This window comes from Aphelocoma coerulescens, chromosome 4, assembly GCF_041296385.1.
Source record: "Aphelocoma coerulescens isolate FSJ_1873_10779 chromosome 4, UR_Acoe_1.0, whole genome shotgun sequence".
NCBI lineage: Eukaryota > Metazoa > Chordata > Aves > Passeriformes > Corvidae > Aphelocoma > Aphelocoma coerulescens.
The window spans coordinates 41768841-41796676 of record NC_091017.1 but is presented as its reverse complement, the minus strand read 5'-3'; the positions used below and the strand labels follow the sequence as shown (position 1 = coordinate 41796676).

The following is a 27836-nucleotide window of genomic DNA, read 5'->3' as shown; positions in this document are numbered from 1 at the left end:
TGTTTTACAATAGTAGATTGGCCTTTATAGAATAATGACTTTCAATCACTGATTAAGGTGTAATTCAACTGCTGTTTCTCTTCCTTCCTTCTAATTTAATTCATCTTGCATTGAATAGTTGTACATTATGTTACAAAAGAAGAATTAAAATCTGAACATGCCTTGGTGACAGAAAGAGGAACACAAACCACACTCTGCATGTATGGGATGCAGCACATAAAGGTACATTAAAATTACATTACTTACCGTAACAAAGTGTCCTTCAGTGAATTTGCAAGCACAATTTTCTCCCATTTTCAAATAATTGTAGACTGTCAGAATGAGATGAAGTTGCTTTAGCAAGACTCAAGGATTGGAGTTTGACAATGGCAAAAGTGTCAAAGGTTCTTGGCAGCTATAGGTACTGAGATCAGGTTTTGTTCATTAATTTAAGGACAATTTGGCTTTAGTTGTATGCCCTTTTGCAGACCAACACTCTGTTTCTATTTGGTCACAGTTTGACAACTGATTTCAACACAAAAAATAATTTGTTGATAATATTTTTGCCCATGTACAATCATTATATAGTTACTAGCATGAAACACCTTGTCACTTGGCTACTTTCAGAGATAAGGTATTTGTGCTTGGTCTGACCCCTCAATTCAGAACATGATGTCCTCGTGACATTGCTGGAATCAAAAAAAAAAGTTTTTAGGAATATCTTCTAAAGGACTTAAAAGAAAAAATAGTCATAGAGAGAAAGAATGAATAAACAAACCATTTTAATTTGTTCTGAACTCATGTATACCTGAACGCATAGCATCTTTTTGAATGCTTTCATAATCATGCCAGTCCTTCCTTTTCAGGCCATCAGTCCAGGTAAAGAGCTGTCCATCTCCCAGCCCCAAAGGAAGTGTCTGTGAAAACAGTAAATAAACAAACAAATGATATATACATACATGTGTGGTTCATGTTATTACAGAGGAGCCTTCATAATATGGCAGTAGCAAATAAAACATTCATGTTTATTCAATGCAAATATTGAAACTTTACTGTGGTAAATGAAGCTATTTTTCTAAATACTGGGAGAAAACAGTGAATTTAGTTCTTGATAAACAATTAATTGAAGTACATCAAACAACTCGTGCTTAACATTTCTCTTTTCAGCAGTGTTCTGATATGACTGCTTGGCAAGCAGCTCATAGAGATTTAAACAGAACAGTAGAACTGAACAGGTTTCAAAAATGTCTTATTCTTCAACACATGAAGGACTTTGATTTTTTCCTGAAACTATCACTTGTTCAAACTTGGATTTATAGTTACTCTGCACTTTGAAATGCTCCCCTTTAATTTTTTTCTAAGTTAGCTGCTACTAAGTTATTGCTATTGACACAAGGTCAAAGGACTGCATCAAAGGCACAGAGCAAAGAGACTCTCAAAGCACTTTCAGATCCTGTAGATCTTCATGATAAGTGATAAGGACAAAAATACCCCAAACACACTACCTCCACCCCCCCATCCCCACAGAATACCCAGAAAAGAAACACCCATATAATGTGTAGCTGGTAAGCTGGCTTCCTTCCCCTTTCCAAACTCCAAATTCCTGGGTAAAGCTAAGAACTGCTTTCTGCTTCTAAGCAAGATTATCTTCCTAGAGCTTTTTTTTTTTTCCCTCCCCCTTGATTTGCCAAAAGCTAGTATTTTTACGAAAATTAAGAATCAAAATGTACCATTAGGAGTACATGAAATGTGGATCCACAGGAAGCAGTTCAAATAAAGTTAACCTTTTTCCAAATGCTTAACTTTCAAAAATATGTAGTAAAAGAAATGGACAAAATTTTGACAAGCAAAGAAGATGATCTGCTGTATCTGTGCTGAGGAATGGAAAGAAATGATTCATTGCTGCATAGGAATAACAGGAAAACTCTAGCTCTGCTAATTACAGGTTTAAGTCAGTAAGTTGTCCAGAACAAAAGGCACATATATAATGCATGGTAGAAATGTTATCAAAGTTATGAGAAAACACACTTGAAAAGCAGTTCCAGTGATACAACATCTGATCAGCCTTCTACTAGGAAATACTGAAAGGCCTACAAAAATCTAATGCCTATGTAACAGTGATGCTTTGCACTTCATGTATGAAGTTTGTAAACTCAGTGAACACTGGAATCACCCATATTCTCTTACTGATTTTACACTACTTGCCACACAAAACTGGATGACACTCACTGGCTCCAAGTGAAATTGTCCTAGCATACTCAGTTAGGATTTCTTTTTTCTAGGATAGACAAATATTTGCCAAGCTACATGGTGCAGATCTGCTTGCTAAGCCATCCTTAAAACTGGGGATCAAAGGCTTTTGGATTTGTAAGCAAGAAGTGAGGAATGCCAGGCATGGCTGGTTACCTTCAAGCAAAGGATGCTAGAAATCCTGGCTGACAAAGATTCATGCTGAAAATATCTGCTTTGGGACAGCTGAGAATGCTGGATATTTAGGGTAAAGTGTTTTGAGCTCAGTGCTCTCCAATAAATCCCTGAGATACTGAAAAAAATCCATCACACTCTGCTAGCATGGCCTACGTTTCTAAGTTTTAGTATTAAAGGTAACTTATGTTACATAATGTCAAAATGCAATCTAGTTTGTTTATTCTTCTGTTACCACTTTTGCAGACATATTCCAAGAAAACACTGTTGTCATATTTTAACATGATAAAAATCAGAGGTTCATGTGGAAGAACTGAAGAACTTAACACATCCCGATAAAAATATTTCAGGTTATCAAAATATCTAACCTTTAATGTCATTAAAACAAACTCATTAATTTAAATAATTCTTGAGTTCAAACAAGGCTAATGTTCTAATAATAATATTAAATTGCTTGGGTTTTAAGGTCAGAAACATAAGGTAGAACATAGGCTGCAACAGCATTAATCATGATTCTTAAGCACAAATTCCTAAAATAATCTACTCTGAAGCAGTAACTGGTTCTTTAAAAGTTAGGCCCAGACAGATTCACTTCAATTAAATTTGTACCTTTGTCAGTATGTGTACAGCTGGTGTGAATCACTTGGCTGCAAGACTATTGAAACTATCAAAAGCAGGATAAACTTTACTTTTGTTACCCTTTTTTCCTGTGCTGGCTTCTGTCCCTAAAAGTAGTTATTTAAATGGCAAGTTTGCAGGACACTGAAAGAAAGCTGAATAGTAGAGTTTACAGCTGGCTTCCTGTTGTCTATTTGCATTTTGATGCTGCTACTCTTTAAAAATATTAATTACATGTAGTTACTTTACCTGATAGCATTTAGAAGTACAATGTAGCAGGAGACTCTCTTGCAAGCATCATATAGCTAAATAAATATATCCACTAAAATTAATCCAGCAAAAGGATAAATATAAATCCCAATATAGTATAATACACAAAAAACTAACTGAAGTCTTGCTATGGCTCATATTTTGGAAGGGTAACATTGCCCTAAGAGGAAACAGGAAACAAACCATAGTGTTGGTGCTGTTAGAAGTTCCTGTTTAACAACTGAGAGTATTGTTTGGATTGTTGGTATTTCTTTTTAGTGAATCCCTTAACTCCCTCATATCATACCATGGTGATTTTTCAGCTCTAACATCCTTTCAGTGTAAGGGGAATTCAATGCAACGCTCTCGCACGTCACTTTGAAAGACCAGTATTCAGACCACCTCAGTGCTGACTGAACACTCTGACCCCTACAGGGACTGGACTTCATTAAATTCCCTCTGTGTACACACTAGTTCCACCTCTGCAGTCAGCATGAAACAGGGCTTAGAAAGGGATGTCAAGTTGCACAGCCAAACTCTCTGGGAAGAGCAAGAGTTTTGCAGTGCAAGTTCTTCAGCTCTGAAGGAATCTAAACTGCCTTCAGACCCTCAACTAAATATCTCCCTTGTCAGCAACTGAAGGATTTTTTTTTTCTTTTTTTTCAAGTTGCTCTATTGTTCAACAAGATTCAAAAGCACTTGAGAAAATGGGTTTCTCCATTTCAGTTCTGCCTAAGGGTAAACAAATTGCATTTTGAAAGACCTTAAAATACAATTTCTGGAATGTTTTAAAACTGCTAAAAGGCTCCATTGTAAAACTCTGTATGCTCACATGCCTCTTTTATCTAGATGATAATAACTGGAAGACCTCCCATTTCTAAAGCATTTCTAGCTGTTGAAGAAGGGAAAGAAAAAAAAAGGAAAAATAATGCAGTATTCTTACTCTAGCATTTGTCTTCTGCCTACATACTTTTCTTTCTCAGTTCTCCACCTTTTTTGCTACCTTGACAATTTAAACTATTTTGCATCAAGCTAGATGCAGCTCTGATTTAGTCATACACAGGCTGACTCTCTGGTGTTATGGCTGGATATATAACAATCAAGTGTTTCTGCTTGTAAGTACATACAAGAAAGCCCATACAATTCTACATCCCATTTCAGGAAGACAAGTTCTGAGTAGCTGAATATGACACTGAACTTTTGCTGAACAGATATTTAACCATAAACGGAGGGACTCAAGTGAAATAAAATCAACCACAACATGCAAGTTGTGCTAAAGAATACTAAAGAAGGCAACAAAAGAAATTCTTCATTTTAGGGGTAATGTATAAACAATCAGACCAAAAAATTAATAAATTTATGCTACAAAATGCATAATGAATTCAGCACAAAAATGGTTTTAGGTGTTTAAACAAATAAGCAAATAGGGTTGAGTTCCAACCCATAAAAGAAAAATTTATCAAGTATTATTAATCTCTGTCTAGGAAAATTATTGAACCATATATCATAGGAGATATGGTATTCTGAAAATACACATTTGCTATTTGCACATCCTAGGGTTTTATGTACTTAAATGGCAGCAACACTCCACTAACAGTGTGAAGTGTTAGTTCTCCATGTGCCTGTAACTGTAAGAGCAACAATACTCTTTTGGTATATGTAAGGGCCTTAGAAATGGAAAGCATGTCTTCAGAACATTATGGTTCTTTCCAACATATGAAGTAAGGCTTCTTCCTGGTGGAAACCAAGCTAAGAGAAAGGAGAAGACTCAGGCACACCTGCCCCTGCTTCCCCCAGTACCTCAACCTAGCACAAAAGCAAAGCTTACACGTACTCTTTACTGATATATCAATATGTATGGAGGAGAAACCAGCTCAGCTGAGTAGCTGAAACATACTCAGGGTTTTCCCCTCCAAAAAAATTCTGTAAGTCACCCACAAATAGTGCAGTCTGCCTCTACAGCCCTAAGCCTCTTGAACTCATGAACTATTTTCATCATTGCACTACTAGTATAATGGCAAATATCCCATTGCATATGAAGTGTTGGCTTTTGAATGACTGTCAAAAAAATCCTACAATAATTTATCATCCAGCCATTTGTTACATGTAGTATGCACCTTTGAGTTACACATTTTTAAGTGTTTCAGTCCAAAAGGGATTATCCACCTACAGGAACATTACATACAGCATCTGCCTTACTATTTCATTTTCACATTAACCTCAAATCTTTTGGGATGCAAGACTGATACAGTACTAAATAAACTCAGAAGACTCTTCTCCTCCAGAGAAGACTCAACATCTGGTTCAATTACAGAGAATATGATAAGCACAAAAAATAGCACAATTACCAAAAGCTCACTCACAGACTATTAGATCCCTCAGAGAGGAAAAAAAAGCTTCTCTACTTTGACATTTGAAAGCTTGAACTAAGAAACAAGTTCCTTCACTGAATAATTAATTTATTTTTAATTTCACTCTGTGGAGGCATACAATTAGAGGGGACTCAGGCAAGAGAAGAGGATATTTCAATGGAAATACACCTTTTAAAAAAGAAAAAAAAAGATATAATTATAGAAATTACAGATTCACTTTGAGCATGAAGATTTGCTCACTGGCTCTAGGGATATTTTACTAAACATCAGTGTATAACTGAATATTGCACTATCAAAATATCATATGATGATCAGCATAACCACTTCAAATTGTTTAATGAATTTTAGGAACTAATCTTATTTAGACATAAGCACTTGTTCACACTCAGGAAAAGATACGCACGGGAAATAAAGGCAGTGAAAAAGTACTGAGCTTAGACACCTTTGGGGATATTTCAAGAGAAGCATAAAAATAACCACTGTTTGATTCCTCTTCTTGGAATAAAAGCTTTTGTATAGTGTTTGTAAACAGTGTTGTGTAAAACACATAATTCACTACTTTTCTTGTATCCTTCTAATACAGATCATTCTCAGGACTCTAAGCTCCGACCAACTACTCTGATCAAAAAAAAACGTTAACAAAAGAATCAGAACTCACTGAGCAATTAAATTAATTCCTTTATCAAAATAAAATTAAGGATAACTTTCTAAAGAATGGTGTCACTGAATATACGAACATATGTTCATCATAAATCAGCTGCAAAATCACAATATGTTCATTCACCAAGTTTCTGTCTTGTATTATCAAAAGTATATGAAGACAGACATGCCCATGAAGCTTCCTCCCCAGTGGCTGGAAGAGTCATGAAAAGTACTCATTTTGAAAGATTTCCCCTTTTTCTGATTACGGTACATTCTAGCACAAGACCATCAAAATGAAATCTTAGCACTATGGCAGCCAAATCTGAAGCGCTCAAGCAAAATCCATTCTGGTACAGTGACTGGGTGAGGATATTAGAGATGACAAACAAAATATTATGTCCCCTAAGGATGTGCTTGATGCAAGGCAGCCTGATCTACGGAAGAGGTATAAAATCCAAGCATCACACTATCTCATCTCTACACCTTTATGCTTAAGCTCTGAACACTGCCTGGGCTGCTCTCCTTTCCTGTATCTCTTCAGTGTCAGAGTAAAAAGCGAAAAAGGCTCCATATCTGAACTGAGATCTGTGTATAAGTACCACGCATAGTGAACAGGTACAATACAGCCCTTAAGTGACTGTGAAGCTCCCATCACCGTAAAATGAAAGTACCACATGTAGCAATTTGGATCTACCATGAATCTTTCCTAGAGATAGCAGGAACAGGCATTGTACGGCCTAAAAATATCAGCCAATAGTTTTTAGGCTCCAGGCTACATGTTTCCTGTCAGGATCTTTCTCTGGGATTCTGTTCCTCTAGGTGGGGAGTACACGCAGTGGCAGGCTTTGGGGTGGGCAGCAGCTGCCCTGCACAAGGGGACACCCACCTCTCCATGCCATCTACTGACAGCTCCCATTGGTCCTGCACCCCTGCTGGGCAGCCACTGCCTGCCAAAATTGCTGCCCATCAGAAAGGCTCTGATGATGAAGAAAAGGTTGGTCAGTAAAACATAGAGAACTACTATTTCCTATCAAGAGAAGGTGGTAAAGGCTCTAAATCTAGAATATTTAAAAAAATCTTTCAAAAAGAATGAAAAAATAAAAATACACTGGGATATAATTACTGCCTTTTATTTTTATTTTTACTCAATTTTTACGTACTTTCAAAACATTTTAAAAACTGTAAATCTGAATTGTTTTCCAAATCCTTGGTTTGAAGCCAATAATAGAGACTTTAGGACACGATGAGTTTCTTCATATGCTCAGATTTCCTGTGCCACTTATTTGTTATGCCACAGCAAATAAGTGTTCATTGCACTGACATTTACATTAGTAGAAATAATTAGACCAGCACACCAAAAAAAGGGCAGCACTTGATTTAGTCTGCAACATCTGAATGACTCAAGGTTATTTCATTTTCAAAACACTTTTATCAGACTTTTTTGTGCTTGTAGATTCTAGAATACCCTGGACAACCCAGTAGCATCATGCCATCAATTCCAAATCAAAGCTGTTAATAATGTTATTTAGAAAATGCCAAGCTCCCCAGGCATTTCATTACAGAGACTTTTATAGACAGGTATAAAAAGCTGTTATTGCTGCACTATGGTTATATATTTCAGGTCACAAAACTGCAGCAAAAAAATTAAGTTAAAACATGAGCACGGAACTCCAGAGGAGTTTGGACTCCATATCTGTTGAATGTGAAACATCGTGAATTGCCAAAGGTGACCTACAAAGACTGGCAGTGAACCTTGGCTTCCCAAATGACACAATTTGAACTGACTGTAGGATAGGAGGCAGAGTCTAGACTTAAGGGATAATAAAGAAAACATAAAATAACAATAATAAAAAAAATATTCCTCAGACCAAGCAACTCCCATCTCCTTCTTCCTGCTGACCTAAGCTGCTGATAGATTTGCTCAATAACTAAAACACCTAAACCCATCTTTTCTTCTTTTATTTTCACTCATCTCATTTCCAATTCGAAGAAAAGAAACCAAACTCAAGTAACATGAGTGTCTATGATGGACCTAAACGAACCATGGTGACCATGCTGACCATGTGCTGCGTCTCCAGACCTTCTTTTTCAACTGAGGACTACTTTGACAGCACAACAGGATCAGCTTGCAGAAGAGCCTGCATCTGTATTTGACTGTTCATTTTCAGGAAGTTTAAAAATCATACCTGAAATTGTGTTAATGCTGCATTTTTTTAATAACTACCTTTTTCAGAAATTGTTTTTAACATCAAAAGACCTGAAAGGGATCTGAAGAGACTCAGCAGGATTTTTGCCAGTATTGGCTGGTTTTAAACCAAAAAAGATCTGTAAGACCATTCTGATGAACAATATAAGCATCGAGTGACTCCTAGAAGAGTCTATTAAATGCTAGGTTTCTCAGGTGTTTAACCATATGCAACATGGATACAGAAAGTTTTAAGTATGTTCTTTTATATAAACAGCCTTCTTCTCCCTAAAAAACCAAAACAAATCCAAAACAAAACAAAACACCAAATCCTGAAAATCAAAACCCTATGTTCATGGAAAGAACCAGATTGTTACTAATTTTGTAATTTCTAAAAGGCTGAATAATAAAGATATGATAGTACTTTTTGTTAATAGACTCTTCACATACATATTTTTCCTGAAGTTTAGAAAAATGTCTTTAGTTTTTATTATGCTAAGTGTCAACGCTGTTTTGCATTGGCTACAGCATTAACTTAACACAAAAAGTGCTTTTGCATGATTGAAGTGTAAGGTGTTTTAAGCAGGAATACATTTCTTGCTTTATCTGTTCAGTGGTGATTAAAAAATCTTATTTCCTTATGATAACTTCTGAAGTAATTTGCCTTTGCATTGCTCTTACTAGAAGCACATTCTGTCTTAGGTGACAGATTTTATAAACAGTAAAGAATGTTCACTACAGTCAGGTTATCCCTTATGAGTAAAATTCAACTTATGTGTTGCTTCATGAGGTAACAAGAATAATTTCAGAAGCATTTTCCATATTTTTTTCTCTTCTGGTTGACCTCTTTCTTATAAAAATACAAGTTGCTTCGTGACTGCGACACTGTTCAAATCTCTGTGGTACAACTGATAACAGCTTTGCAGCAAATATGAAACCACTGATCCAGCAGACAGAGTAATATTAGAAAAAAGATATCTACCAGTTATTACTGCTTTTCTTAAATAACTCAAGCTGATCAATATTTTCAATAGAAATGGCTATTTTTTTGTTTTTTCATATTCTATTATAGTAGAAACATTGTAAGAGAAAGGTCAGATGCAGAAACTAACTTGAGCCAAATTTGCTACCTGGAACGTTTTAGAACTACTTAAAAATTTGCTACAAAAAATCAGTTTCTGTAGCAATGAGATAGCTTATTATATATTTTTGACTACAGTATAATGTAGAACTTAATTTGGCCCCTCCAAATATTTGTAGAAGCTAATAGTATTCTATGAGTACGTTTTTTAATTGTTCAAAAAGAAAAATAATAGATTTTTTAACAAGTATTTTAATGAGCTTTAAATTATAATCTGTACAGTTACATCACCATACAATGAAACATCCCTGCATACAGGTAAAATACAGTGACTTTATATTTTATGTAGTTGTCTGAATATTTTTAGAAATAGCAGAGGGATTTGTTTGAATTGCATTTTTAAAGTTTCTTGCTGATCTATGCCACAACAAAATTCATGTTCCATAGGCACTTATTTGCAGAATACTCAAGATTTTGGCTTTAACAACCCATTTTATAATTTGTAGTTTATGTTGCACTGGACTTAAGAAAAAAACCCCAATGTTTAGTTAACTACAGTAATGAACCCATGTTGGAAAAGAACTATCATCCTGCACTTTAAGGAAGACCTTTAATCAGCCCAAATGAGAGAAAAAAACCCTTAGCAGCAGGCTTCTGATGCTGCAGCTTATGCGTTATTACTCGACCTCTCAGAATTCTTTTCTTATGTGGGCGCTGGATAGTAATTTCCATTGTCTAAGAGATTTTCAAACAAAGTCCTCAGGCTGCTGCAGAAAACAAGCCGATTAAACATGACTGACAGGTTTACATTCTTGTTCAGTCATCTTAAGACAACACAAAGCTGATAAGGGGACCTCTTGCAAGGTCTTTGGAAGCATGACAATTTCTGTGCTTTGCGTGAACTCAATGCAGATTTACTGAGAGCAAAGACAGTCTTCCTAGTTCTCCCAGCGTGATGAAGTTTGCAGCTAAAGGAACTAAAAATTTTGGTGGTTGTATGTGTTCACAGACAACCATGAAGTCTGAGAATCAACTTCTTAAAGCAGTTCCTAAGCTCTGAGCTAAAGACAATTTTTCACTTCCCTATGTAAAGTCAGATTGCATATTTACTGCATTTTTTTTTCCAGTCTGCACCATACTTCTTTATACTACCATTAACAGTTTTTAGTTTTTTGGGATTTTCACTTTATTAGTTTAGATCTCATCATGCTTTCTCAATCTGACTTAGCTCCATACTTGTTTCATACTCAGTCCCCCAGTCATTTCCTTTCTTGTAAGAGTTTTTAAGTCAAGTTATTCCCACGCTTATACCTTTTTATAGGTAACTCTAAAAATTAAGCAAATTGAGGGAGATATCACAAAATAGCACTGTTTAATATACTCCTTTCATGAGAGACAAAGTTTTTCACTCTTACTTTCTAGCAGTGGAACAATAACAAAATTTTATAAGAAACATCCTAACATATTAAACAAGATTAGATTTGGCTCACCTGTAAATGAATCCAGATAATTGCAAGAAAAGGTAAATTGATACTGAAGCATCATAATACTTAGGTATTATGTCAGTTCCTGTTACTACCCTGTCACATCTGCTTTCATTGAAACACCAAAATAAATTGACTACTACAGAAAATTTAAAGGATTTTTTGTGAAGATCAACAATCAGTTGCAGAATCATAAAAATATGTCTGGAAGTTTCTTTGAGAGATAATCCTACCCCACCTCAAATCTGGACTGGGTATGCCCAAATTACATCTGCCCTTGCAGATTTCCAATAGTAGAGATTGCACAAGCACTCAAGGCAGTTTCCTTCAATACTTCATTAATCTTGCAATTAGGAAATTTCCTCTTTCATCTAACCTGCATTACTTGCCATAATTTAAGCCTTTCATTTCTTTGTTCTTTTCACCAGGGACAGGAATAACATATTTCCTTTCCAGAAGCAGCATTTCATAGACATGAAAATTATTTTCTCTCCTAGATTAAATGTTCTTATTTTTTCAACTTCTTCTTAGCTCTTGTTGCTGACCCTGAAATATATGAAACTTTGAGAACAGCATTACTTTGTTAGTAATTGGATAAGGCTAAGAATAACAAGTATAAAATGCTTATTAAAAACCCCCAAACAAACCAACAAGAAACATGATTACTAAATGGACAAAGAACTAAGACAAGTGCCAGGAGGCTACATTTCCTAAAAATAAGCAAGTTTAAGTTATTTACTGTAACAGGCTTTTTCTCCCCTCTGAAAATAAAATAGCCTAGCATACCCATGTTGTGCCTCACAAATACTTCATACTTCCAATCCAACCTGACACTATTTTATGAAGCAGCAGTGAATTCTCCTAACTAAAATGGACAAATGACTGAAATGTTTGGAAATAATTAAGGTAGTCAAGATTAAAGTATGTTATAAACCTAGAAAGACACTGAAGTTCAACAGGATTCATATACTTAAAATTACCAAACTACTAGCAATTATGATCAAACATGTCTTGTACTTCTGGTTGTGCCTGAATGAATGCTGAGTTTTCCCCTGGCCGTGAGAGCATATTTAAAGGATTCACATATGCAAAGAAATTCATCCCCAGGTGGGAAAATAAGAACAGAAGTAGAAGGAGAGAAGACTTATGAGAGGTTCAAATTCAAACAATGACCTCTTTTTTTTTCTCTGAACCAAAAATTTTGATATTGGACAAACTGATGATCTCCTCTGTCTAATACCATTTAAGATGACCTTTCCTTTTTATGCCAATAGTTTTCAATCACAAAACCAATTACAGTATATTTCACTAAAAGGAGTACTGTGATTAGTTAAATCTAATTTTATCAACAGCCAGAATGTGAAAAGCATATTAAAGTAAGGTGAACAGCTTTGATTGATACACTAAGTTTTAATTTCCAGTTCCTCATCTCCCACTCTTTTGGTAGGAAATGAAGGTTACACATCATTGAGCAAGCTACTGTAACTCAAATGTAGCTTCAATGATTTGACCTTCAATTTTTCTCACACTTTTTCCCCCCCCCTGTAGTATATAGACACCAAATTTATAGGTCTGGAGCTATGAGCAAACATTTTAGACATAAAATCTTTTTTTTAAAAAAACCACAAAAGCAAACAAAGATGAGCATTAAAATTAATTATCATAGTTCTTTGGGAAGAAGATTCTATATATACCTTTGCTATGGACTATTTGTATAGATTTTGAAAAATTCTTCCTTAAAATGCAAAATAATAATACTTTTCCAATGTGAGCTCACTTCCTGAGTTAATTAAGACCTTCCATTTTCTAAGAACTAGGACCTTATGCCATGTCCAAAGCTAATTATTTAAACTTGTGTTTAGATAAATTAATATAGTCATCCTAATTTTCATTGGTACCCACAACTCCTACAGATGTTACCTTTTAAGTTTGAAACTGCTAATGTTAGTTACTGTATCTAAACATCTTGTACTTCAGACCATTCTGTGGCATTGCGCTGAGGAATTAATGCAACGTCTGTGCTCAAGAGCCACTAAATGCTGCAAAAACATGGCAGAGGAGAAAACTTACTACACTTCCCATAGCTCTCACCCCTGAGAAGAGGGGCAGCAAGGTGCGACAGACCCTTTTGATGACCCCGTCTGAGGGTGGGTTGCCAGCAAACTCCAGGCAGCAGAGAACCCTACAGCCTCCTGCTGGGTCACAGCTGTGGCACCAGTTAACCCTGGCCCTGCAGAAGCTTTCATCCCAGCAGGCTCACATCTGCCTGCAGGCTGGCTTCCACCAGGCCCGGCTGAGAGCTTAGGAGTCTCCCTTCTGTCTTAGCAAAGTCTCTATGCATAAACATAAAACACTCTTATCCCCTTCACACTACCTTGGCTGAACTCAGTGTCCTTATGCTCCCCAGCAGAACTGATATCCACCTATGCTTCAGTGGCTCTAAGGCAAACTCCAGGGCTCCCTAAAACACCAATTCTCTTTACAAGCAGGGCCATTATTACCACATAGACACAGACGAAAAATTATATTATCACAGCTACCACCATGAAGTAGCTGTTCTTTAAAAACTGACTTTTTACTGATGACTGCTACAATTACAGGGATTAATATTATTAGTCCCTCTTTTCTCTTAGCTAGATATTTCAATACTCAAAAAAATCTGAACTTTACAATTTCTCAGATCTGGGGAGGAGCCAAAAAGGAAACCCATTAAATTGTCAGTTTAATATATATTAGAATCCATGGAGACATTAAATTTCACTTTTCATCTATGAATATTAAACATTAATGAGGTTTCAGGTACAGAGACATTAAAGTGAAACATCAGAGAGCTATGACTGAGCTCATATACAGAGGAAGAAAGTTCACAAGGGAAGCTAATAAAGGTCAAAACCACAGAACTACCATAAACCAGAACATACAACAGAAGAAAAATAGTAATTCAAGCAAACCTGATTTTAAAGGGGCTATTAAGAACTGTATACACAGTATACAGCAGAATTTTCATGCAAAACACAAAGAAATGGGAAGCAATTAAATACATAGTTCTATTAATGTATAATATTCAAACTGAGATGACAAGTATTTCTTGAGAATCTTGAGAACAACTTGTAGAGGAAGATGCCTAACCTTAAACTGAAGAATTCATAAGCACAAACAAAATCATAGTAATAGCTGCATCCAGATCTCCCTTGTTCTTCCCATGCCTCCTTTTCTGGAGACTTCAATGTCTACAGATACAAACATAGTAATGCAAAAACCCAGGCACACAGGGATTACGTGGGAAGGTTAAGTAATATGCCCTGATTGCATGACAACATACACAAAATACAAGGAGAAGAAATATCTAAGAATAAACAGGAGAGCAAAAGATCATAGGTCAACCAAGTGCCAACTTATTTTTTGTACATTTTTAATTTATCTTTCTTCCTCTATCACTTATTCATACACACAACCCCTCTCTATTCCTTTCCCCCACCCTGAATACAAAAGCTTCTAGTTACAAAATAAAAAAACAAACAACCTGGGAATTATTTAGAGGCATAGCATAGCACATTTGACAGAAATATAGTCAGGTAAAATTCAACACTAGATGTTCCACAGATAAAAAACAAAACTGAAAGCCACAGATCTCCCTAACTTTATCTAGCAACTAGAAGTGTTTTTCCAGGTTGTATTCAAGGACATAAGTCTGTAAAATCAGTTACAAGCATATGATGCCTAGCACAGCCCATTGTGAGGCTATCAATAGTATCAATTTAACTGAAAATTTTCACTTCTAAATGTTCTATTATCACTCTGATAGATGTCTTTCCTATTATCCCTCTGATATATACAGTGTCTTGGCACACATACCATATAATAAAATATGAACAGCTCAATAGTAATTTGTAAAATATCTTAGAATGATATTTAGAGATAGATATATAATAAGGTCTTTTTATTATATTACAGCATTTATCACTGTACTTACAGTCACCAATATACGTGTCTTCAAAAGATAGATACCAGTATCTGTACCATTAGATCTTAGATAAATCCATTTGAAGAAGCCCATCACTTACGTAAAGCTGATCAGGTCACCATGAACCCTAGATGAAACAAAGCTCTGACAGAATTTTCCTCCAAGTAATTTTCTGAGCTACAAAATCCAAGCCCCTAGAAACACCTGTGCACAGTCAAGTGCCTCCCTGAGTTTAGAATGGCGAAGCCTGTTAAACCTCTTATTGCAGGTGAATTATCAAACTCAGTCAGGGTGAAGGAGAAGGAATAAACTGAAATTGTGCCCTTAACTGTGCTCAGCATGAACCGTGTTAACAGAAAGAAAACAAAAGGAATTAGTTCTGTTACTAAATTAAACACCATCACCTCTGCATTCATATTACCTGCAAATCTACCGAACAGAAGATTTCTTTTTAAACAGAATTTCACAATGCAAGCAAATCTTATTAAGCTTTTACCATGGACAAACTGTCAGCAGTATTATCAAGAATAGTGCAATTAAAGTTTTACTGTAGATACTTCACTAGGGCAGTGTCTAACATCCCTAGTTAAGAATCATAAGCCTACAGTGCTCAGCAGAAAAACCTAGTTTTTGCCCAAATGGGTTTACAATTAAAGCAAATGAGGAGAGAAATATAGGCAATGAGACAATATTATTCAGCATGGAAAACTATGTGCACTATGAACCTAACTAGTGCTAAATTAAAGAACCAGTCATCACAAAGAGGATTTAATATGTAATTAAGGAGTAGTTACATTATTTCATAGAAGTTTACCTTGTGCTACTCTGAGGCAACCTAAAAGGAAGATCAGGGTTTAGACTGAGATCCATGGAGTAATGAGAATTGGTATTTGAAGACCTAATGAAAGAGCTTGGGTAATCTCCAAACCACTTGGGGATTAAAATCAAGAAGAGAATGTTTAATATTTTATATTAGGGACAACAATGAGACAAAGTCAAGGCAGTAGTCTTTTCCTTGCTCTTTGTCAGATCTAAGCAGAAAGAGACAACAGGAATTTAGTTGCTAATGCTTGAACAAATACTCAGCTCTATGGATCAATAGAAGAGGTTCCATGTCCCTGGAAAGATGGGGAAAAAACTTTAAGTTTTCAATTTGTCTCCAAACAAAATATCATACTCTATCCTTAAATCAGAAGTAACTCTTTAGCTTGCTGAGTTTTCTTATAATCGGTCTGGAAGTTTTTTAAAGACACAATTTTCCTCATACAAATCATTAATCATCCAGTTTATACAGTCAAGCAGACCCAGATTCCTGCCTGCCCAGTACCTCTTTATCTCACTCACATGGACATGGCCCTGATGACAAAGGTGATGACACCAAACTACACTGTCAGTAAAGGCCTCATGTCGCTCTGCCCTTCCTGGAGAATATGTGCATGATACAACCCTTTGTCAGGTCTGCATTTCACTGATTGCCTCTATCAAGACCATACTGCACATGCAAACCGAACAGAAAGTGCATCGCTTGGGCACTGCAAAATCTTCCCCATGGTATGTCCTGACTTGGAGAAGTCCTCTATCACAGACTTTTGTAATATAAGCATGCACCAGTCCTGTGCCCACAGTTTCATCTGCATAAGCTGCTCTGTATTCACTACCATTCAGTACTGATTAAGGCAGTACTTGTCATTCATCTATGCTCGGGTATTCATCTGTCAGATTGTCTGCATTTAGTACCACACATAAATAATTTAAGAACAGTTTCTGTTAATGTTTCTGTCACCGAATTCCAGTTCAACACACAATTCTCACTAAGAGTGGGAATAGTTCCCTTTAAATTGACTTGAAGAGGAATTAAGAGCTTTAGAAGTTATAACCTTGTCCTTATCATACCACAGGGGGCAAAACCCCCTTCAGTTATTGTTAAGTTTCTTCTGAGATGAAAAATAATCTCTATCTAATATCAGTCTCTGTAGCAAGTGAAACTTAAGCAATTCATTCAATAAAAATTCAAATAAAGCAATTCATTCAACTCAAGACTCATTCAGTTTCTGCAGCAACTGGCTATAACTTGTTTTTCATCCAATTATGGTTTCTACATCTCTTTAAAGGATCGGATCATCCTTTGATCGATCACCAGGTTCCTGCAGCTAATGCACATGTGGAAATGGAAAACTCACTGCAGAAAAATCTCTTGGAAGAATTTCATTTGAATTTTTATTTATATATAGCTTTTATCTTTTTATCTTTTATTCATTTTTTCAATGAATTTATATTATCTGAAAAATTGTGGTTCTCAAAACAGTAATCAACCATAATGTGGTCATTAAAAATGCTATACTGAAATATTTTTCACAAATACTGTATCTTAGTTACTAAGGTGTAACTTGGCGGCAATAATCACATTACAGTCATCTTTAAATGTTTCACAGTTAGAATGAATTGAAACATTAGGAAACTGCACTATGCAAGGCACTTTTAATACTGAAAAATGTTGTCAGACTGCCACATCTTCCCCTGTAGGGTCTTGTCAGGGAGATCCAGACCTTACCCAAGTGACCACCGTGGACAAACCAGGACCATCCACGGGCCTGGGGCCAGTCCCCAACCCACAGGCAGCCTGCACATCCCTGCGCTCCTGCCTGGCCATCTAAGCTGCATCTCACCCTGGCTCTCCTCGCTAGGCCTGATCCTGGCCATCACACCTGGCTTGGCCGTGCCACCAGGACCCTAAAGAGTAGCCTGAGCCTATGGCTGGTCTCTTGCTGCTTCTAGCCAGTCCTGCACCAACAATATTACTTGCTTTCCCAAGTTCAAAAGGACTGAGGGTACCTTTAAAAATATGTAACTCACCAAAAAGCTGGAGGTACATTATCCAGAAATATAAATCACTAAGTGGGTTGTTATATAATGGTAATTAATACTTAGCATAATAATGACTAAATTAATTAATCGTTACATAATGTGAAGTAAAGTCAGCTAAAAAGTTAACAGCTGGGGTGACCCAACCACCACCACAGGATCACCCTGGTGACTGGAAACTAAGGAAGGTCACAAGCTCTCTCCAGAAAGCTGTTCTGGAGGCCTGGGAGCCATCCATGCACATGGGGCTCTGCGGGACAAACCCGACGCCCAGCAGGGCCCAGAGCAGACCATCTGCTCAAGTGGCTTGTTCAGCGTTACCTCAGGAGAGCGCTAAGCCTGGCCTGAACTAAATCAGGGGAACAACAGATGGAGGTCAGTTTTCTGTGGCTTGTGAGGCACCTGAGTTTATGGTGACCCAGAGGCTTCCTCAAAGCACCTCTGGTGAAACCACACAGGCAGCTGACTTCTGGACCCTAAATGAGTCATTTACAAGAGAAACACAACACTGCTCAGGCCATAATGCATCCAATTAAATTAATGTACCTGAAAAGAAATGCCATAAACAGCAGTCTTTCTTTGAGGAAAATACAAGGCTACAGTCAAGCAGTACTATGTACTAAAAAGCAAAAGAAAGACCAGACATGACAGAATATTCTTGCCACAACACATCTCAGTCATAGAAAGGGGGGAAAAAGGTTAAAAAAAACCAATAAGGGAAGAGAAAATCATGAAGAAAACTCATTTGCACCACATATAACTCTGAAAATCAGTACTGAAAAAAACCCTGTCATCTATCAGAAAGGTCCAGATAACAGAGATATTAATAAATGAGGCACTATATGAAAGCACTGATAAATGATGTAATTTGTTGCTTTTAAAAGGGTAATAGTCTGACAGAGTGGATTGCAGATAATGAAAGCTGACAGGCTATATCTGCACTAACTTTTAAAAGTGCTTGGAAGTACTTTTAGGCAAAGGCACATGGCTTTTTATAACAGAGAGCCATTAGAAAAATCCCTGTTATGCTTTCATCCCGTACCAACTAGCCCACATAAATTTCTGCAGTGATTATATCTTACTCATCAATTCACATCCAGTGCTTTCTATTCGGATGTCTTGCTTTGGAAACCAGGAGCTGCACAGTTAGGATGCTGGCCACTCTGTGACAGTTCGTCACCATTCATGGAAGTGTCAATAATATGGGGTATTACATGCAATAAAAGCACAGCTTGGACAAAATGTTAATGCAAATCAGTCAAACATCAGCTGTTAAATTGGATCATCCAATTTCTCTGTTCCAATATTTACATGTTAGAAAAAAACTAAAAAAATAGAAAAATACTAGAACTCTTTCATATCTACAAAATATAATTAACTGACTTAATGAAAAAAATTATAAATACATTAGCTGTAAGTCTCCTAAATTTCATTTTTAATCTCAGTAATATCAAACCCTCGAAATGCCTGCTGAAGACACTAGAGGCATTACAGTAGTGTGTAGTAAAGCACCAAGCAGCACACAAACAAATTTTCATTACTGCAGTTAGTTCATAAGGTTTGCATCATCAGTTGGTGTATTTCAATTTTGTACAGTAACTACACATAGGAGACACAGCAATAGTATCTAAAATGGTAAAAAGAACGAAATCTCTAAAATGGTCTTTGTAGACATAGGAATAAAGCCTACATTGTCTATCACTTAAATATAACTACATACCTCAGGTACTTATTTACTGAAAGTAGAGAGAATTTAAAGTGTCAAAGGTGTTTCCTATACCTTCCTGTTACTTCCCATACCCAATACCAGCACTACAAATGTCATATGATAACAATTTAATCACAAATACCTAAGTAGTACAGCTACTATACAGTCAAAAATGTATGCAGACAGAAGAAAATCTTCATGGTTTCTAACTGATACTAGATACCACCTTATTGTTTTCTGCTTAATTCTCACGGCTTAGTGTAATAGACACGTCTGTACACATCTGTATTAAAGTTGGGACCTTAATTTCACATTACAGTTGCCTTTGGAAAAATGTGACCTATGTTTCAAGAACATATAACCTGCAAGTAGCTGTCACAGGTAAAGTGTTGACAAGTTATTAGAATGCCTGTCACGTTCTTGGATGGCTTACACAAGTGTCAACAGTGGTGAATGTAACCTCAACATAATGACTTCACCCTTAAAAGGTTTTGCTAAAGAGCATCTCTGAAGTGACACTGAGTAGTGCGTGCCATAAGAATCGAGAAAAAGTTTATTTAATAAAGTGAGCCCCTGATCTTTTTTTGCAAAGCCCATGTTCCTTATTTTATTTTATAGAAAAATTAAGCCATCTGCTCTAAAAAAAGTGGAAGTTTATTCCACTGAAAAAGTAAATGTATTTTTTTCTACAAAAGATTTTTTTTAAATGTTTTTAATTCAATATAATACGTAAGGCAAACTCAGAAGACGTAGAAGTTTATCTTAAAATAACTTCATAGTTGCAGAAAGAAAGCCTAAGTCTTCTCTTGACAACAGTAGTACTGGAACACAGGTAACTGATGACTCATATACTCTTGAAAGTTTTTTCATGTTTCCTTTGTGGCTCCTCTAAATAGCAAATTTCAATCAAGTTTCATAGCAAACTCTCACAAAACTTCAACTGCACCCAAGGGATGAATGTTACATCTGTGATACCATCCACACACTTTCCTTATGCATTTGTTCCTACGACTTTTGAAACTATCCTTGTTTAACAATCTGAAAAGGACTCTTTTGATCACCAATCCTTCTTGAAACTAATTTCTGCATGGTGAATACTGTGCTTTCTGAGACTGCAAGTATTTTTTAAGCCAAATTGCAATGGATGCATTTTTTATTTCTAGAACAGTTGTCGACTTTCTTTTTCCAGAGCAGATATGTAATTAAAAAGCAAAACTAAGGAAAATTATGAGCACAAACATAGGTATAGCATTTAGGCAGATATTATGAAATTTCAAATGCATCCAGAAAGAGAAATTGGTAGGCCAGAACAAAGCTTGATTAATAGCACTCAGAACTCTATTTTTTTTCTTATGTGCTGAATATCTAATAAACTCACATAACATTGCATGCTATCTTACACTCCCCTACTCAGGGAATGTGACTAATCCCAAATGTGGAGCCCACAGCACAACAAAGTAGAGCCACTGACTCCATCTGTTCCCTAGAGCAGTACATTTTCTTTGCACAGATGGGAGGAGTGGGACTAAGGAAAGAGAGTTGAATTTCCAGCTGAACTTATGGAAACAGATTCCTTTTAAAAGAGGATGTTTTTTACTGACACCATATGTCATGTATTGATGTCATATACTGAAAAATAATAGGCAAAGTGTCTTCTCAGCCCAATCCAAATATTCAGCTTGAACTCTAAGGGTATTTCAAGTACTTTTCTCCAAGAGTTTTTAAAATTGGCTACATCTGTAAGATTCCTCTGCTGTGCCAACACTGTTTGCTATCTATTGTATCCATGAATGGGTTAAACTTGATGCCTGAGTGCTATCAAATGCTGAGGGAATGTGTGGATGAGTGACAATGGGGTGGAGATACATGGGAGACCCAAACCATGTATTTCAGAGTTGAGACATTCCAGTCAGTTTGTTTAAAGGAAAGATGTTGGACCAGAGTCCCAAGATTACAACAGTGGCCAGAAACTCCGAGCAGAAACACCTAATGCTTCTCTCCTTAGGCTGAGGATTTTGGAACCATTCAGACCAACAGCCCTGTGACCACGTGGTTTTAGACCAGGCTGTCACATGAATGGACTTGTTTCGAATGATGAACTTCAAATTGCCATATATTATTGCTGCTTCCCTCACATGGCCCCTGGAGTTCTGGTCAAAGTTTGTTTTTCATCACTTTTGTCCTTCCTCAAGCCAGGTTAAATTTCACCTATAAGAGTATGTTTCTTTTACTTAAAATTGGGCAACACTACATCACATCATATTGTGGAACCCCTTCTTCCTCTTAAATTAAATTAGAGTAAGAAGAATTTACTTACAGTTATTTTTCATATGTGCCAAGAAAGTAAGTAACTGAGAGAGTGGGTTTGTAGTTTTTAAAGAGGAGCCATGTAAACAGCTTAGCTCCTAATACCACTTCGGGCTGTGACAACCCTAATTATCATCCTCTCCAGCTGCTCTTCCTCCAAATTGTCTTGAACACGTCTGAGTGTCTAAAGTTTATAGCAGCACAGGATTCCTGTGCAGGTATCAGGACACCTAAACTAGTGCTCTCACTTTCACAGGATCTGGTAATATTTAAAGACAAAGAGCAGAATTCAGAGGATGTGCACTGAAATATGACAGTTATGATCAAAAGCTTTATTTGACATGACCATTGTGTTTTTTCTTAAAACATCTTTTTACTTTTAAAAAGTGTATTAATTGTATAACAGACCTATATTACCCTAATGTAACAAATTATTTCAGATTGCTGCATAGATATATTATACACACGTATAATATACATATGTAAGATATATATAGCATATATATAATTTTTTTCAAGTTATGTCTGATCTTTGTTCATGGTGAATTACTTATAGAGTATCACATTCCATTTTGGTAAATTTTGTTAAAGGGGTGCATATTTAACTGTAAACTAACAAAAATCTACACATGATCAATGCTTATGGAATTATAAAATACATATTACAGTTCTGCAAGACTTAAAATGCACCCTGCATTTTAAAGCTGAAGTAGGAAAGCTTTCTTGTGTTACTAAAAATCTTATACATTGTGACAAGCACATGACCTTTCAAATATCACAGAATGGTTTGGGTTGGAAAGGATTTTAAGACCATCTCATTCCAACCCCCGTGCCATGGACAGGGACACCTTCCACTGGACTAGGTTGTTCAAAGTCCTACCCAATCTGATCTTCAACACTTCCAGGGCTGAGGCAACCACAACTTCTCTGGCAATCTGTTCCAGTGCCTCACCACCCTCACAAGAAGGAATTTCTTCCTAAAACCTTACGTAAACCTATCCCCTGTCACTGTAAAGTCATTACACCTTCCTGTCATTACATGCCCTTGTAAAAAGACTTGGGACTGGGAAGATAATAAAGTGTGAATGTTGCTGATGCAAAGAATGAGTATTTCTAGAAGAGCAAGCAGTTGTCAATCTATTCTTTGAGTATATTAATTGCACTACCAGCTTCCATACATGTCCATATTGCATTTCTGTGTATGTGGTTTTGACTAAACAGACAGGCTAAGTAACATATTCCTTCATTGTGTCAGATTTTTAATTTGATATGGTGTCAACAGGGAACAGTGAACTATTATTGCCAATATGATAAAATCCTGCAGCAGAATGCAGTTCACTGGACATGCTCAGGTCTCAGGATGGACGTCTGTCAGGTTCTCAGGCAGGACCTAGCAGCAAAGTGTGTGACAGAAAGTGAAGGGACACCTTCAGCAACTCCCACGTGCTCATGAGCATTATTCACTCCTGTAATATAGTGATAAGAGGAATGAGAAGATCAGGTTCCAGGGTGGAATCCAAATGTAGTGGATGCTCCAGAAAGCAAAGTGGAAATAAAAGGGAGAAAAAGAAAACAAGGATTTGCCCCACACATGTTGACAATACAGAAGCGAGAATACTTGGAAATGTTATTTCCAATTGAAATTTTTCTGTCATTGACCTAGAAACTGTTATTCCAGCTCCTGCCATCATCCTTAGGAATATTCCAACTGATGTGTGAAAATACACAACTATGCAAACAGACATGGTGATCATTTTTTCCTCTGTTCATTGCCCAAAATAACACAAAAGAAATTCCAGATTGCTTGAAATGGAAAAAAAAATTTTAAAAAATTGTAACACAAAATGCTTTGAGGTCCGGAGTGTCAAAATGAACCATTTTAACCTTTCAAAAACAATTTTTTTCAGCTCTATTCTGCTGCTGTACATCACACTGCTTACACAGCAATCAGAAACATAAAATTGAAATGTATCTAATCAAGGGGATTCTAGATTTGAAATATTCATTCAAAATGTCTTAATTTAATTCAATTTATTCATATGATACCCAGCTAAGACTTGGATATCATGATCCTATTCGTGTTTGACTAAATTCCCATGGGCTTATACCTAAGAAGATAAATAACAAGAGAAATACATGATGTCTGGCTAATAGAATTTGACCAGTCTGAAACAACCTCTAGCATATTTTAAACTGAAAGCATACCAGCTTCGTACATCATAATTCTGATATTATTATTTGCATGTCCATTAATGTAAATAATATGCACCAGCAATTGTAATAAGAACTGTGGACAGAGCAAACACAAATGGTGAGTGAGTCATTAGTGTCAGGGCAGTAATTTTTTTTTTTTATAGTGTCTGAAGAATTATAGGAGGAGATAAACTGCACTTGAGTTTTTTTTGTTTAGGTCTTTCGGTCATAATCACTGTACCAAAAACTCAGTGATGCTGAGACTGAAGCATATAATATAGAGTACATCCATAATCTTTTAAAAAAAATTCCTGAAAGATAGAGAACTGAATAGGCTGTACAGAACATAGGTCAACCTGTCTATAATGAGTTCAGCTGCTTTAGTGGCTGTTGAGATAGATTAGACAAGCTTTTTCCACAGACTTAAAATCATCAATATATACCATTTTCTTTATCAGAATTCTGCAGGTGCCTTATTTCCTTCTCTGATAGCATTACTGTACTCTCACAAGAAAATGCTTCTAGTCTTAGCTGTCAAATTTCTGAATGACCACACCATTCCATCTAATGCAGATTTTATGTAATGAAAATAAATAATGCCTTTCCGTAATTATTGTGGAAGGTCAACATTTAGCACTTTGGAGTCTTTTGATTTAAAAATTTCATTTGTTTATCTCAAAGTAATTTTATGATCATCAAGATGTTTTGCACTTTTCTATCTAAAAACTTTATATTAAAATTCAGGCTAGTCTGAAAAGTTACATTTGTTAGAATGAAAACAATGAGAACTACCAAATGCTTCAAGACCTCTATATTGAGGAAGAATTCCCTTATATTAATATCAGAAGTTTGTTATAGATTCTTTCACTAAGTATCTTCCCATATCTTTTCAGCCCTGTCCAAGATAGTGGCTAAAACACTAGTTTAAACTCTAATACTTAATTCCTATTAACATTAGCAGCAAGAAGTATCAGTCTATCAAACTGAGGAAAAAAAAACCCAGTAATTTTTAGGGATTATATACTAAATAAAACTTAAGACAGTGACACCATAAAGCTACTGAAAATGGATATTGGACTAGGTTTTCTGTGAGGCACAGGTTTCAATTATTTTCTTAATTGTAAACCTTGTTGTTTACAGGGACTACTGGTGCAATTCTTTAAATCTTTCAAAGTAATCCACAACTCTAAAAATTTATCGTGTTACAACATCAGCTTCTTACAACAAAATATACCTTTTGGATTATAATTAGAACTGTAATTATTTACTGCAATAGTGATAATTAGAACTTCCAACACTACTTGCAGGGTCTTATGAACAATAAAGTATTTATATTACATTTTCTGCAGAAATAACAAGATTATGTAAAATCAGTTATTAATGCCACAATGAACAACTGAGAATTGGTATAAACAGTTCATCATGATAGACAACAAGAAGAAAATAGGAAACATCAGTATCACAAATGTTTTAGCATTTGTAGTGAAGTTAATACAACAGAATGCAAGAGCTGCCCTTGAAGCCTTCATTATTCTACCTACAACAGAAAAATATGCTTCAAGAATAGGACTTTTGGCCACTATGGCAAGCCTAAAAAAAAAAAAAAATTAAAACCACAAAATAAATTTAAAAAATAAATTAAAACCACAAAATATGACAGAAATTACTTTGTCAAAAGCAACAATTTAACTGAGTTCTAAAAACTTAATTTCCTATATCCAAAGAAGCAAAATTTTCATGGGAGTTTTCAAGATACCCTGTCTCAAGTTATGCATTTGATTTTAATACATGAGAGCTATTTATGATCAAAACTCTTTCTGCAAATTATAGTACCCATGTTGTATCAGAAGCTTGACTGCCAGCAGACATTCTCTGTCTGGGAATCTGTGACAGAGGAATCAAGAGCTTTCTACACTTAACAGTTTCACTGTACAGGAGTAATATGTTTCCTACCAGCACGGCCATCAACTCTGAACAACCATTTACTCAGGAGCTGATAATAGGGAACTGGGTAAATGTCAGCAGCAGAGCAGCAACAGGGACATATCCCGTTTTGCTTTTTAAATGGTGTGTTTCTTTGAAGAATGGAGTTGAAATTGACCACCAGGAGCAAAACAAAACCAGTAAGACCAGAAGACACCATGACAAGTGACCGAATGCAAAGACTGGGGTGTAGAGAAATAAGGCAGCTATTATGGTGAAGACTGACATTCAAAAGCTGGATTTCAAGGCTCTTGAAAGACAACAACTGTAGACAACAGTCCAAAGCACCTCTAAGAAACAGAGCTGCAGCTTCTATTCAGCATTCCTTTTTCAATTTAAAAAAAGCAAAATTCACAACAGCACAAAGTGCTTCTCAGTAAAATACTCAATTGCTAAGTCTGTGCTCTGCTTTGCTTTATTAACATGGAGACTTTAAAGAATGCAAGCAGTTCACAGCTGTTGAAACAGATAAGAATACAGATATTGGACAAATAGCACAGACTCCAGTGACAAAGCAATTTACTTGTGAAATGCCTACAATGTCCATTTGTACCCTGTGACTCCACAAAAAGGCTATCTTGAAAGGCAGATCAGAAATACTTGTGATGAAAGCAGAAAAAAGAGACGTGAGGCACTTGGTAGGTGAACTGTGTGCAACTGTGCTCTGGTAAATGTTAACAGCAGAAGTGTTCCTCATAATTTTGATAGCCATTATAATGTTTTATTCTAGTGTTCATTCTAAATTAGAGAATTTCATTATCTTATCAAGGAAAAGGTATACACTGCTAGATGAATACTTCTCTACAGGCGATTTTATCCTCCAGACTTACTTTTCACTTTACACTACTTTCATATTTACAGCTTGGAGGCTATACATAAAAAAATCTGTGACACAGTTGCACTGTGACTGTGTATACATAGAAGTAATATAAAAAGGAGTTTTATCTAAGAGCTGCTTCTCTGTCTCCCACAGCCTGATCCCCCGTAGCATAATCTGCATCTCTCAATAGTAATCTTGCTATTACTCATCCTATTTCCACTACCACAAAAACCTGTCTTGCTTTTCATCCTCCCCTGCTTCTGACATTGATTAGGAGAGGACTGTCTGTATGTGTGGGCTTATGTAAGTGTGGGGTTTGTGTCTAGAATTATAGTAACTTCTTTATCTTAATTATGTACTCTTAGTGATCACTGATACAGAGAATTTATTTTAAATTATATAGCAAAGAAATGCCACCAAAATTACTTTCTCAGGTTTTTCCTTTTTTACTTAATAGACAACTGTAAGTAGACAGACACCCAGAATTACCTGAAGGTGGATGAAGTATTAAGGTCACTTTTAAGTTAGTCTTTTCTTCAAATCCAATAGTAGAGTAATAATAAAATAATTAAAGCTATCTGGAACAGATTTCACTTCAGTGACCCTTTTACAGGCATTATTTTGCTGTGTAGTGCAACATAAAGGAAGCTTACCTGGGGAAGATATTTCCAACTAGCAATTCCCAGAGATTTCTGTAGCCTAGTTAGGCAAAGAAGACACTTAAAATGTTTTTCTCAGGGACCTTTTAGCTCTTCATTCTGCATGGTATTGACTTTCTCTTTTCAACTCAATTGCAACACTGTCACACATTGAGGACTTAAAAGAAAAGCCTTATCTTTCCAAAGAAATGAACAAACCCTTGAAGGAAATGAAGAGCACCACCTTTTTTCTCAGATCTACAATGACTGAATCACAAATATCATACAATATGAGCTACAACTTTACTCACCCAAAAAAAAAAAAAT

General features: G+C 36.0%; 1 protein-coding gene across 9 annotated transcripts in view; it reads right to left on the bottom strand.

The window, feature by feature from the left end:
* Positions 1 to 27836, bottom strand: part of GALNTL6 (polypeptide N-acetylgalactosaminyltransferase like 6) — a 451443-nt gene that overhangs the window by 285692 nt on the left and 137915 nt on the right. For all 9 annotated transcript variants that reach the window (XM_069013725.1, XM_069013734.1, XM_069013727.1 and 6 more), the window contains one exon: positions 788 to 896. In XM_069013725.1, coding sequence (XP_068869826.1) covers positions 788 to 896 — 109 coding nt within the window. The remainder of the gene's footprint in view (positions 1 to 787; positions 897 to 27836) is intronic.